The 15,316-nt window shown below is 37.3% G+C and overlaps 1 protein-coding gene across 1 annotated transcript; it reads left to right on the forward strand.

The window, feature by feature from the left end:
• Positions 1-2,960: 2,960 nt before the first annotated feature.
• Positions 2,961-13,860, forward strand: DESI2 (desumoylating isopeptidase 2). The gene is given in 4 exon segments (XM_007452969.1): positions 2,961-3,030; positions 5,622-5,719; positions 7,283-7,420; positions 13,627-13,860. Coding segments are annotated over 4 exon segments (537 nt in total). The 5' UTR covers positions 2,961-2,963.
• The last annotated feature ends 1,456 nt before the right edge of the window (positions 13,861-15,316 follow it).

Consider the following 15,316-nt stretch of genomic DNA (forward strand, 5'->3'; position numbering starts at 1 on the left):
GCGCTATATCTACTCCCCTCCCCCAAACTGTTAACAGTTTGATCTGTAATGCTTCAAACTTTCTTTTGTTGTAATGGGTGGTGGTTTTATTTTTCCATATTTAGCATGTAAACATACATTCAGGGCCAATTTATTTAACGTACAAAAAAATGTGATCTTGCTACAGATGATGTATTATGACCTGGTGTTTTTACTTTATGTGTCTTAGATATATTTTTATGCCCTTACGTATTGAGTTAACTCATTTATTTCAGTAGCTGTATGATAGTTCATAATATGGATTTACCATCGTTTATGTAGCCATTTTCCTATCGATATTTAGATTGTTTCCAGTTTTTCAGTGCTATAGACAACTGCAGTTAATACCCTGGAACATGTCTCTGCCTATGTTCAAGCATTTCTGTAGGCTAGATTCCAGGAGGTAGAATAGTTAATTGTCGTTGATTCACATTTCTGCGGTATCTTCCTGACATCCTTACCAACACTAAGTATCAGCAATATTTTGTATATTTGCCAATACAGTGAATAAAAAAAAAAAAAAAAAAGTAGGGAATTCTCTGGTGGTCCAGTGGTTAAGACTATGCACTCTCACTGCCTGTGGCCTGGGTTCAATCCCTGGTCAGGGAACTAAGATCCCACGAGCTGAGCGGCCAAAAAAAATGAATGGTAACTTATTGTTTTAATTAGCATTTTTCTGCTACTAGGGAGATCTGTTTACTAGTCCATGTTTGTTAGCCACTGATTTCTTCTATGGTTGCTCACTTTTGTCTGTGGGAGTTATTTTTTTTAGTGGAGTTTTTGTATATAGTATCCCTTGCTGTCTGAACTTTTGCTGCCCAAATTCTGGAATTAAATAGATTTGGATAAATGTTTTGAGAAATCCCTTACTATATGTACCCTCGCTACTCTCCATACAAAATCAAATTGTTTCAGATAAAAAGGTGTCACTCACCTTCCTAACTTGCCATCTAAATTTAGACTGTCCAAAATCAGGAATCAAATAGGATGAGATAGAGAGGAAGATTTGTATTCTCATACTGATCTTAGTGTTAACAACTTTTTTCTCCCTGTGTATTGTTTATCTTTTATTCTTGTTTGTATAGTTTTACACAGTAAAAAGTTGTAAATGTTTATGTTAAATATCTGTTGTTTTTCTCTGTACTGGCTTTTGCTTTACTTAGGTTGGCTTTTCCCATCTAAGATTTTTTTTTCTTTATTTTTAAAACTTATTACAGAATACTGAGCAGAGTTCCCTGTGCTATACAGTAGGTTCTTGTTGGTTATCTCTTTTAAATATAGCAGTGTGTACATGTCAATCCCAAACTCCCAGTCTGTCCTTCCCCCCTGGGAACCATAAGTTCATTCTCCTAATTCTGTGAGTCTGTTTCTGTTTTGTAGATATGTTCATTTTAAGATTTTGTAAATCTATTTTATTTTCTTCTATACGATTATTTTTAGAAACACCGGAAGTTTTAGGTATGTGAAATGTATTTTTATGCATAGTCAATTTTATCAACACATTTATAATAACTTATTATCATTAATTTTAAATAGTACCTTTTTCATTTACCAGATTCTTATGTATACAAGGATGTTCCTGCAACAGTACCATACTGGGTTTTTTTGTTTTTTGGGGGGTTTTTTGTGGTACGCGGGCCTCTCACTGTTGTGGCCTCTCCCGTAGTGGAGCACAGGCTCCGGACGCGCAGGCTCAGCGGCCATGGCTCACGGGCCCAGCCGCTCCGCGGCATGTGGGATCTTCCCGGACCGGGGCACGAACACATGTCCCCTGCATCAGCAGGCAAACTGAACCACTGTGCCACCAGGGAAGCCCAGTACCATACTGTTTTAATGATTATTTTGATATCTAGATGAGAGAGTCCCTTGTTCTTTTTTAAATGTTTCTTGTTTATTATTGTTTAATTTTTCTTCCAGTAACATTTTAGGGGGAGAAGTTTCCCTTATCATTTGTGCTTCCTCCAGCAGTGTATGAGAATGTGCATTTTCCCAGGTCTGGGAGAAACTGGCTGGGGATCTGAAGCCAAGGTTAAGACTTGAATAAACCTAGAAAAATTAAAATCAAATCATCTACCCTGTAACCTGGGAGAAATCAAATAGGTTTGTAACACTGTTAAGTGTTACCTAAGTGTGTGTTTAGCGTTAACTCCTTTACCTTCTAGGTGTAACCCTCTCCCCTCCACACTAACCCCTTTCACAGTCATCTCACAGAATTTCATATCACATTACTTGTGTACATCTACTTCCCTCTACCTGGCATTTCTTCTCATTCCCCACCACCTCCCCCCAGCAATCTCACTTTACCCTCCATGTTTTTTGTGTGGGGAAATCTCATTTGTTCCTAAAAACTCAGTTCAGATATTGCCTTTTCTGGGAAGTTTTTCTTCATGCCAACAGTAAGAAGATTGTTCTAATCTTTGTGCCTCATATTATTTCTTCCTAATATTATCATTATCAAACTTTGAGCTGAATCAGGACATATATGCCAAATGCTTTTGAAAAAGAATAAAATATCCCTGTCTTCAGGGAGCATACCAGAGAATGAAAGGGAACACTTTAGATAGAAGAATAATAGGTATGAACACAGATATTATATGTGAATCTTTAAAAAGTCACTAACAGGAGAGCTTTTATATCACTTCCCCAACCTAACCAGGTTTAGATTTTATGGCTTATGTGCTAAGCCTTAGATAAGGTGCTTATACACAAACTGAGACATTCATTTGAATTCCATATGGGATGTGGCATAAGCAAAGGCACAGAGTTAAGACTGAATGCGTCGTTATCATGGGAGTTTCAGACCTGTAAGGAAAATACCAAGAAATGGGATTTCTAATATCTAAATATTCAGTAAAACATTTGGAAAGTAGTAGCCTCCTATAACGTGGATTTGAATTATAAATGAACAAATATTCTGAATCTTTTATTTTTTTCTTCAGTATTGGATGAACGAATACACCTCATCCATCGGAATTGGAGTTTTTCATTCAGGAATTGAAGTATATGGCAGAGGTACGTGTACACACAGTCTAAATATACTTTCTGAAGATTTTTCTCATTTAAAGGAGTTGCAAAATCATGACTGTAGCTCTTCCTTTTTTTTTTTTTTTTAAGTACTTCCATACTTTATTGTAAAAAGTAGAAGAAAATCTCCCCATATTTGTTTATACTGTATTTTGGAAAAATGCCCAAAGTGGAATGTATCTGGGGAGAAAGTACTCAAAGTACACAAGTGTACATTGATTTGGTTATCTTTTATTCTAGGTACTATGTCTTTAAAAATATTTTCCTTTCGAGATTGTTATACTATGACAGTTTTGCTTTAATATGTATTGGCATTCCTAAGAAACCTTGCACTTTGAAAAATAGCGTGATAAAAATAATCATTTTGGTTGGAAAAGGGTTGGTGCTAGAATGTCAAACTTGAAATACCAATTTCCTGAGGGAATTTCAGTAATAAATTTGTTTTTGTAGACCTACAAATATATAAAGTTTAAAAATATTGCTGAGCAAATCCTGCCTTTGATTACATGTAGCATTTTGCTTAAGAATGATGGCCTTTGTCAGTAACTCAGCCCTTTTTATTCTTTATTACCCTTCATTATGATAAACATAACTGGAGCCACTCAAATCAAGCAGCTCTGTTTCAGCAGCTTTTTCCTTTGTTCTAATTCTCTCTTGATACAAGATAATCTCCTGATCAAGTTGTAAGTAGAATGTTCTGCATAAGACAGATCACATTGCTGATTTCATCAAGGTTGTAATAATATACTAGTTTGCATCATAAACTCACCATATAGCAGAAATGCTTTTATTTGCTTCAGCTAGGAAGTCTTTGCTATAATGTTACTGCAGTTTACCCCCAGTTACCCGTGCAGACTACATACCAACTTTAGCTAATACAAAGAAAAGGCTCATTTACTTAAATGTGTCAGTGTGGTGTTTTACTGTCCTTTTTTTATATGCTAAATTAACTGCTTCTAGGTGCAGCGTACCATATTAAATGTTGGCTATAAAGATCTGCCATATAAGCTCCATTTTACCTGAAAGACTGCATCTACCAGATAATTCCAAAAAGCAGTGAGGTTTGTGCTGAAAGTTCCAGTGGTTGGAGTATTGATATGGGTGAAATGGTAGTCTGTGGGTTTGCTCCCTGTTTGATTTGGCTTTTGCCAAAGTTGCGTGTATATTCCCTTTTAACTGAATTTGTATGGTGTGTTACAGTTTTTTTTTTTTAAGTGCCATTGAATTTTGGACCACATGACGACGCTGCTCTGAGGTAGATTGGAGCATGAGACATTTTCTCCATTTTTCAGATGAAGAAACTAAAGCTCAGACCTGCTGAAAGTCATACTGCTAATTAACAGAACTAGGACTTGAACCCAAGTATTCTTATATACTAGTCCATTATCCATTTATCTGCCTAGTCATTGCTCCCATTCATAAAATGACTTAGGAATAATTAGAAACATGGCTCAAAACAGCAAAGCCAGGGCCAAATACATTCCTAAAAGTGAATTATTGCTTCTTGAATAGAAGAATAAGTGGGTCTACAACTTTCCTTACCATAATTGAGAAAGTTGAAAATCGAAATATGATCTTCCCACGTCTAACCTTATGTACAGTGTTTTATAAAATTCTATCATTAAATTTTTAATGTATGTTTTAGAATTAAATGCTAAATACTTTCTTATTCTACATTATTGCTTTTTTTTCCTGAAAGGTCTGAATCAAAAGTAAATGTATTGTAGAATTGCCTTTTTCTTTCCCATGCTTTGTTCTGACCTTATAAGATTGTGTTTAAAAAATTTTAAGTGACAAGATTAATTTAAGCATTTGTTTGGAATTCTTTAAGTAAGTCTACTACGATTTGCCACTTAAATATCGAAGTATCTAGTCCCAGAATTGTAGCCAGAAATTTTATTTCCTTCCTGATTTGAAACCGTTCTGAATGAGAGTTTGTATCTGATGAGGCTGGATGTACATTCACTGTAGTACAAGTAGCTCTCTCCTAGCTTATAGATGTACTGTGGAAAGTGTGTGTGTCTTTATGTGTGTGTGAGTGTGTATGTTAATTTTGCAGCTTATCTTTTCTTGAATGAGGAGAATTGAATTCAGTTTTTCTGGTTTGCTAATGTTTTTTCTCTCTTACTCAAAGATAAAACAAGAGTCTTCATCTCAGGAACCATGAAAACTCATTGTTAATTAGACAGTTTTTCCAGTAAAGTCCAGGTTTGAAATTTGATCACTTTAATTTAGAAAATGGCAAAACACAGAACTGACCACCCACATACTTTGGCGTGATAGGTAAACGCAGGGACTTTTTTCACCTTTGAGTGTTAGCCAGTCTCCTCTAGCCAATATAAAGTAAATATAGAAGTCAGGATTACCTTTGAGCGTCTTTTTGTTATTAGAGTTTCAAGTCCTTTACGTCAACTGTTCTATACAAGTAATAGGTAAATAAGATGTTTGTGAAAGCATTACTAAATTGAAAAATATTTAGATGGTATCATTATTATCCTCATCATTTATTAAATATGATTCAGCATACTGGTTAAGTTTTATGTGATAAATACTAAAAATCATGAGTTTTCTCTTTTCAGAATTTGCTTATGGTGGCCATCCTTACCCCTTTTCTGGAATATTTGAAATTTCCCCAGGAAATGCTTCTGAACTAGGAGAAACATTTAAATTTAAGTAAGTAGGGAGGATAATTTTTATTACACTGTCTTAGATGCCAAAGCTTGTTTTCAGGCATACAGAATTCATTCTGTAGATTAAAATCTAGGAACTTTAAATGTTTCTTTACTGTTGTTTTAGTTGCAGACACTTTAAAATCAAATCTAAATTGTTGTGTAAAGATAATAATCAGGCAAATAAAGTGCCTGAAATAAGCAAGTCTGTTGCTCTTATTCAGGACCCACAAAAGTTACTATGTCTACTTTAAAAGTGTTTTTACCTGGTATAAGATTCTGCTTTAGAAAACATTTCCTATACAATGACTGCTTCCCCTCAGTCTCCTATTTGGGGGGAGATGGAGGAAAGTTTTATTGTGACCTACTTAACACTCTTAAAAATCTCTTCATTTTCCCAATGAAAGGGACACTGTTTACAAGCTTGAAATAACTAAACTAAAATAATTTGAATAGATTAGCCAAGAAACTGTTGTTAAGGTATGTGTATTATATGTATTGATAAACCTAAAATTATGGATCTGAGTGTACTGTGGAGCCTTATGTGTAGTAAACAGCACTGAAAACCTGAATGCTAATAATCAAATTTCCATTCCTTAATTGAGTTTAGTATTTAAAGTGATATTTAGAATCTTAGTTTCAAGGAACTTTAAAGAAACTTCTGGACCTATAATAGTTAACTTGCCAAAGTGAAAAATAGGGAAATGAGGTTATAACATTGAAATTCAGTATAGGGTTGTATCTTTTTATCACTACTGAGTTAATGATTCTCTTAACCTATAACTAATTTGAAATATTTACACACAGAAGTGCTATAATGACAGCCTGAATCCATTCCTTAGGTCTCCCTTTGGTCAAAACTGCTAGATAAAAGGATTTTCTAAGTATTGTCAGCTTTCTTGGATCCCTGACTTGTATCTGACTAAAATTCTACTCTCTATTGAATGATGTCTATTGCATTTCCAGGGTAGTAGTTTGGGAGTGGTGGCGGGGCTGGTTGCTTTTTTGGTTTGGTGTATTGTTTTTTTGGTTTGGTGTATTGTTTTGGAAGGTTTTGGGTTTATAATGCTTTTTTAAAAATTAGTCATTTGACAGTCATCTCACTGCAGCCAAGTGGCAGATAACTTAAAAGATTATTTCTAAGTGAGAATATGACCAGCCATTTTTGATGGTGAGTGTAATTAAGCAAGAATATTTGCAGCATGGATCTGGTTCTCTAATAATGTAACTGCTAATGTAATAGTAATAAAAATAACTGTGATATTATATTTTTAATATGACACTGTTTAATAAAGAAAATGACTTATTTTGCATTTGTATTATTTAGAAGTGGTATACTTAAGAGTTTATTGCTTTTAAAAAGTAGAAAATAATCGAAATTATTAAAATACCTCATTTACCTTTTAGTCTTCTCACAGTAACCCTGCTTTGTTACATCAGTCATAATATTCCTGGCAATAAGCATTTCTGGAAATGAGTCTTTAAGCATGCCTATAATACCTGTAACTCACGCAGCTATATTCTTTTTTTTTCTTTTTTCTTTTTTTTTTTTTTTTTTTTTTTTTTTAAAGAATGTTGTTTTAGGGAGCACCGACTTCCTAGAAGATGATATAGAGAAAATTGTAGAAGAATTGGGAAAAGAATACAAAGGCAACGCTTACCATTTGATGCATAAAAACTGCAACCACTTTTCTTCGGCTTTATCAGAGGTAAGTTAAATTTTATTCTAAAAGTTCTTCAAATAAATAACACTAGTATATTTACTGTCCCACTATATTTAATCAATTATTTTTTTCTGATTATTTATGTTATATAATATTTGGTATTTTATTTCTTTTATATGAGTGACCTTTCCAAAGTTGGTAACTTTAGAGTCAGCACAGTTTTAAACTGTAATTCTGTTCATGACTTTGCAGTGAGTAGAGTGAATACAGTAACGGGTCTCTTCTTACTCTAATTTGTTTCATCACAATCTTATATTTTCACTTAAAAATTAATGCCTAGGGGGTTGGGGAAGAAAAAAATAAAAATAATAAAAAATTTAAAAAATTAATGCTTAAGTGACTTCTGCTTCTTGGCCACTATGATTTCTCTTTTCCTAAATTTTAGTTGCCAACTTGAAATTTTTCTGGCTCTTAATTAATAAGTAATTCATTTCTCCTATCTTGAAATTTTACTCTGCCAGTTTATCACACACACACTTATTTGCCTTCCCAGTTCTTGAAGGCCAAGCAGAAAACCAAAAGTAGATCCAAATTAAAGGACTTTAAAAAAGAAAATGACGGGAAGAAAGCAAAAGATTATAAAATAAGGTCTGGAGAATTAAATAGCGCTTGAAACAGCTTCCCAGCTTTCTGACCCTTAGCAGATGGTTGCAGAAGCCACATCAGGTACCACAGAAATTGTGAAATGTGTAAAAGAGAAAATGAGCTGCTGCTTCAGTGACCTCCTCTGCAGAGCTGCTTAGCTACCTGGCCCTTTTCACTGCCCTCATGGCTTCCACAGCATAGGTTTCAAACAGGACTACAGCAGACTGCTGCTGTGCTTCTCAAATTATTTTTTGAGGACTGGCGGCATTAACATCACATAGGAATTTGTAAGATATACATTATCTCTACCCCACCATAGGTGTACTGAATCAGAATCTTCATTTTACCATGATCCCCAGATGATTCATAAAAGTTGGAGAAGCACCCACTAGTCTAGTGGGTGCATTGATACCGCAGAGGTGACCAAGTTGATTTTCAAGGAAGAGAGAAGGTAGTTCTAAGCTTTCTTGACCCTAGACATTACATTTGTAGGAAATGCATTCAAAGATCCGTAGAATGTTAAAATTAGCAAAGGTTTTAGACAGCATCTAATCTAGTCTCCTCATTTTATAGACTAAGTAACAGGCCCTGATTGGGGAAATGACTTACCAAGATTGTGGAGAACTCAGATTAGACCCAGACTGCTTAGTTCAGTGCTTGTTATATTTTATCGTTACCTTTTCTGGTCCCAACTTATCCTCTCTCCCAAATAAATTACTAGCTTTATTGAGCATCTGTAAAACCACCTCAGCCCTGGTCTAACCCTAAAACCATATTGGAGTTGAGTGCCTGAAGAACAATTCTAGATGTCCCTGGAGCCGTCTTTTTAGGTCACAGTTTTCCTGCTTTCACCCGTGTGAGTGCTGAATTGTTAAAGAAACAGACTCAGAAGTTAGGGGACTTAGCCTAGCGTAGCGAGCTTGTTAGTGACAACTGAGACTAGAATTCTGGATAGTGAAGGAGGTAAGGGGCTATTTTTAGTAAACATATAATCAAGGCAAAAAAAATTAATGTTAGGCACTCTTAAAAAGTTATTAAATCTAATGTACTTCTACATCTTTGACAACATAGTTTCTACATGTGTCGTATAACCAGTTGCAGATAGAAAACCATAGCTAATTATAAATGATTGTTGATATATGTACTCTGTTATTCAAAATTGTTCCAAAAATTCTAAGAAACATCATAGTTATCATTGCAGATGCTTCTCTACAACAAGGATTAGCAAACCACTACAACCTGCACACCAGTACCAGCCTACCACCTGTTTTTGTATGGCCTGCAAGCTAAAGATGGTTTTTACCTTTTTAAAGTTTGTTTGTTTGTTTGTTTATTTTTGGCTGCATTGGGTTTTCGTTGCTGCGTGCAGGCTCTCTCTAGTTGTGGCGAGTGGGGGCTACTCTTCGTTGCCGTGCGCAGTCTTCTCATTGCGGTGGCTTCTCTTGTTGCGGAGCACGGGCTCTAGGCGCGTGGGCTTCAGTAGTTGTGGCTCGCGGGCTGTAGAGCGCAGGCTCAGTAGTTGTGGTGCATGGGCTTAGTTGCTCCGTGGCATGTGTGATCTTCCCAGAACAGGGCTCGAACCCGTGTTCCCTGCATTGGCAGGCAGATTCTCAACCAGTACACCACCAGGGAAGTCCCGATTTTTACATCTTTAAACCGTTGGGAAAAGGTCAAAAGAAGAATATATAACATTTATAAATTATGTGAAATTCACATTTCAGTATCTGTTAAAATCTGACTGGAACACATCCGTACTCATATTTTTAACCTATCATCTTTACTGCTTACAGGCTGCAGCAGCAGAGTTGAGTAATTGTATCAGAAACCAAATGGTCTGTGGAGCCTAAAATATTTACTGTTTGGCTCTTTATAGATAAAGTTTCCCAGCCCCTACACTACAGGTCAGATGCATTCGAATCTGATTCAGATTGACTTAAACAATGAGGAAATATTTTATCTCACAAAACAAGAAGTCCAGGATAAGGTGGACTCCATGTCAGTATGGTCAGTGTCTCAACTGTGTGTCACCAGTGGCCTAAGGTCTTTTTATCTCTCTGAGCTGCCATCCTTAGGGTGTTAGGTTGGCTCTGCCCTCAGACTAGCTCCCTTTATGGTTTTCAGGTAGTTGCAACAATTTTCGGCGCCATATCCTGATACAGCAACATCAAGAGAAAAAAGAAAGCTCTGTCTCTCCCCTTACTTCTCTCTGAGAAACTGAGACTTTCTCCAGAACCTCCCACCCTTTCCAAAGCAGGTCATGTTTCATGGCCAGAATTGGGTCGAATGCCATTTCTAAACCAGTCACTAGCAAGAAGAATGGCATTGCCGTTACTAAATGCCACTGGCCTGAATACCTTCTGTAAATTAATATTTTCAGTGGGAAATTCCAAACCTGAATAAAAGTAGAGAGAATAGTATAATGAGCCTGATACACGTATCACTTAGCTTCAAAAATTATCAACTCATGGCTAATTTTGTTTCACCCATAAATGCCCACTCCAAAATAACACTGATCCCTAGATTACTTTGAAACAAATCCCAGGTGTTATTTCATTTCAGTTGTAGATAGTTTACTTTGTAGCTCCGAAGATAAAGATTTTTTTAACATAACTACAAATATTATCAACCTAAAAAAATTAACATGCATTCCTTAATACAATGCAAATATACAATGTTGAAATTTTCCCACTTGTCATAATTTTTTAACAGTTTGTTTGAATCAGGATAAATAAAGGCCATACCTCCTTGTTACCATGAGGTTCAGTCCGCATAGGAAAGGTAGGATAGATGTCTTGATTCTTTTCCATTACTTAACAGTCTTCAGAAAAAGAATTGGTTCCTGTGCTGTGCAGAGAAAAATTAACATAGCAGAGGGCTTTACTGTTAGGAAAGCATATTGTGAAGAGAAGGCCAAGGGTGTGACTGGATAACCTTTTGCTGCTGCTGAAGAGATTAAACATGTGACTGGTGGATCCTCTCAGCCATCTCAGTGGAAATCAGGAATAGAAATGGGATTCTCCAGGAAGGATCTGTAGAGGAACCTCTTATCCAATAGAGTGAATCCCACAGGAGACTCAACATTTTTGAGGATGTTATATTAGCAGAAACACTGCCAGCTTGGACTGAAAGAGGACAGAATGAAAGATGACTGTTAGATTCCGAAATTTCTCAGGCAGTAAACAGCCTGGCGAAAAAGGGTAATTTCAAGGGCCCAGACGACAGAACTGAGGGCTGCAGAGGATTAGTCCCAGGCCTTGAAACCTAATGGAGGTTGCCCAGCCAGATTTTGAAGTTGCTTGGGGGGCTTCCCTGGTGGCACAGTGGTTAAGAATCCGCCTGCCAATGCAGGGGACACGGGTTCCATCCATGGTCTGGGAAGATCCCACATGGCTCAGAGCACCTAAGCCATGTGCCACGACTACTGAGCCTGCACTCTAGAGCCCACAAGCCTCAACTACTGAGCCTGCATGCTGCGACTACTGAAGCCCGCGCCTAGAGCCCATGCTCCGCAACAAGAGAAGCCACCACGGTGAGAAGCCCACACAACGCAATGAAGAGTAGCCCCCGCTCACTGCAACTATAGTGCAGCAACGAAGACCCAGTGCAGCCAAAAATAAATAATAAAATAAATTTTTAAAAGGAAATTGCTTGGGACTAATGATTCCTTTCTTCCTACCACGTTCTCCCTATTAGAATGGAATGTCTATAACTTACTCTGTGCCGGTCCACCGTTATATTTGGGAGGGCATCCTACACACACTTTGTTTTTTTAACTTAACATTGTACCATGGAGTTTATTCTGTAACAGTATATAGAGATAGTCCTCATTTCTTTTCACAGCTAAATGGTCCTCCTTGTTTGTGCCAAAATGTATTCAGTCAGTTTCCTATTAATGACATTTGGGTTATCTTTAGCCTACAAAAAAGTGCTGTAATGAATAACCCTGTGCATACCTTTTTTCATATTTTTGCCAGTGTGTCTCTGGAATAAATTCCTAGAAAGAGGGATTACCAAGGTGAAGCTTAAATGCAAAAGTAACTTCGTTATATGAATCAAGTATTTTTTGACCACTGCCTACAGTAAGAAATATATCTTACATCATGATCCAGATATGTACACATAACTAAAACAAGTGTCACAATTACCCTAGTATCTACAGTCTATTTCATTTTAAGAATTCAAGTTAAAATGCTAAAGTTACTAATGGATCTTGACTCAAAGTTTAAAAAACATTGGCTTGATCACGGATCTGCACACTTTTTCTGAAAGGGCCATATAGTAAATATTTTAGGCCTGTGGACTATTCCTGGACTCCGCTCGGCCATGGTAGCCCAAGAACTGTAGGCCATAAAAAAAAAAAATGAAGGGGCATAGCTGTGTTGCAATAAAATTTTACCTATAAAAACAGGTGGCTTTAGTTTACAGACCTCTGTTTTAGGTTAATCAAGCCGCCTGCAGGTGTTGGGATGAAGTCAGCTTCCTGTGAAGCACATTGATATATGGAGGAAGGCAGATGACTGAGTGAAACCAGGGTTTAGGAAGGAGAATGAAGAGAACAGCTGCTGCATAGTCAGCAATGGCTTATTACATTAACCTCACTATTCCTAGTCACCACTCTGTGGTAACCTTCAAATATACATGTAATATAATGTAATACTTGTTTGCCTGTGTTTTTTAGAATAGACAGATGGGAATGGTATAATAATATAAGGTCATTGCTCAGCTTTCCCCCAGATCTAATTCATTTACATTCTTCAGGTATTTTTAAGTACTGTCTACCTCTCTGTGCTTCCAGGCCGGGTAATCAGAAATGATCAAAACATGCCACCCTCCCTCCATTGAGACCACCGCCTAGCCCTGTAGTTAAGACAGAGACATAGTATTTAAATGTAGCCCTTAAGGCATAGGGCTAAACCTTTAGGGAGAAAAGTTATATTGCTTGATTACAGGTGCCAGCTTATTTACATTTTAGCTAATTTTTGGATGTAAGATACTCTGAAACCAACTAAGCTAAAATAGATGGTACTTCCAGATCATAATTATAATGATTATAATCTTTGACATGATTGGAGGCAAAAGCACCACAGGGACAATAAAGCGTGGATTAGTTAACCCTAGTTTTGACTGCGGAAGGAAAGGAGGATAATAAAGAGTAGAGTTGGTATTATAAAAGACCTAGTTCTTATTTTTTGCACTTGGGAAAAGAGGGGGCTTACAAGTCCTAAGAACAGGATAAGGATGAGAAGTGCCTGGAGCTTCTGTTACTTGAATAGTATCTTGTATTAACAAGTCTTCTGTGTGTTCAAAATACTTCTGCAACAAAGACCAAAGAAAGGAGCCAAATGGAATTAGCTTGATTTTATAGCTGTAAAAAGTAAGCACCTTAACAAAGTTCTTCAGAAGGGAAGGGATGGAGCTGACAGTAGGGGGACCCCAGGCTTCCGAGATAGGGAGCTGTTTGTCGTCAAAGGCCGGAAGTAACAGCACCAAAGGCTAATGCGCAGTGGCCTTTTTGTATGTCCTCCTCCCTCCCTGACCCTCCACTCCTTGGCAGCTGACCAGATAACCCTAACCTCTCACCTAATACTACACTCTTTATCCTGTAGATTCTTTGTGGGAAAGAGATTCCTCGCTGGATCAATCGGCTTGCCTACTTCAGCTCCTGTATACCCTTTCTCCAGAGTTGCCTCCCAAAGGAGTGGCTCACTCCCGCAGCCCTGCAGTCTAGCGTCAGCCAAGAGCTCCAGGACGAACTGGAGGAAGCGGAGGATGCTGCAGCCTCCGCTTCCATGGCCAGCAGTGCCGCAGGCTCCAGACCCGGGCGCCACACTAAACTGTAAATGTCTCCAAAGTCACACATTCAGAACTGTCTCTGGCAGTTGAATATCACTAGAGAAGAGTAAAAGAGTAAATGTCCTTTGGATATTTTGTATGCAAAGATGGCTCTCCCCCAAATCCCAGTTTTTCAGCTCAGGATTATATTTGTAATCAAAAAAAAAAAAATCACTTGGCGCAGGAGGGAGAACTTTGTATGAAGCTGCCCTCTGTCTTTTTTACCCACTTGTAAATTTGGATTTACTTCTGTTTTATATAAGCTCTGTTAAGTTATGTTTACAGTATTTTGTATCGCTGTTTACAAATCTTGCATGGACTCCTGCCACCATGAAAGAAGAAAATCTTCGTGTCTTCAAAAATTAGGCAGGTAATCTTTGTACACTTCTGACAATTGCCCGAGCTTCGGCATAAATAATAGGCACACAAGAAGGTACTTACACAGTTATAGTCACCATCACCTGCTTAAGAATTGTCTTTTAGGTTTGTGTTTGTTTTTGTTACCATTTTGGTGCCAGGGTGCACAGAGGTGAAGGAGCACACACAGCCCTGAGGGCTTGGGACCTTGATCTGCGTGAGAGGTGCCCAACCCTGGGCGCTCAGCACTCCCTCCACTCCAAGTGGTACATCTCCTGAGGTTCCCACCGAACGGTGGCTTTCATCCCAAATATCTGGCCACCTCCACGGGGTGGTATACTCTCGTGTCAGTCTGGCTTTGATGCCTCTGATTGTGTAAGTAAGATGTTTTTCGTTAAAGGTATTCTTACTAGTTACAAGTGTTTTTGCACATGTGTTGGGGGCTTCATTTTTATTTTAATATATATTGATATCCTCCCTGCACAGGATTTTGTTTGTGGGGCAGGAATATCCTAAGTGGTAGCCTTCTGAGTAGCAGTGTGAGTTGACATTCAACTGCTTTTAACTATTCAGGCTACCTTTTATACTACACCTTGAAAACCAGAGTCTAAGTAACACTCTCCAAAAAGTTAATACTTTGATATTTTAAACATTTTATGTACCATACCAGAAAGAGTATGTTGCAGTTTGTTAGTTTGTTATGGGAGTAGTTTCACCTCATAATAGAAAGCTTAGTCTCAGTGACCTCTTGTTGAAAACTCATATTTATGTGTCTTATTCATCTTTTTCTGTTCTCTCAAATGTATGTCTCTTACATAACCTACTCGAAGAATGAAATTGTCACCACAGATAAGTCCTCATTAGCAAGGAATCTGTCTGCTCAAGTCTACTCCCAGTTTGACCCTTGGATGTAAGAGCCAAGTCATTACATGTCAAATTCAATTTTTCTGCCTTAAGAATGAATGTTCTACATAAACTATTGGCTGCAGTGTATAAATTATCCAAGGCAGTGACTTCAGCTTTATATATATACATCTCGTTAGTTTTAAAATCATCTACTTTTATTTAAACTTCTAGATTGGATTGTTTGCTTTTGCTCTTTGTAAG

Source organism: Lipotes vexillifer, unplaced genomic scaffold (genome assembly GCF_000442215.2).
Source record: "Lipotes vexillifer unplaced genomic scaffold, Lipotes_vexillifer_v1.1 scaffold1591, whole genome shotgun sequence".
NCBI lineage: Eukaryota > Metazoa > Chordata > Mammalia > Artiodactyla > Lipotidae > Lipotes > Lipotes vexillifer.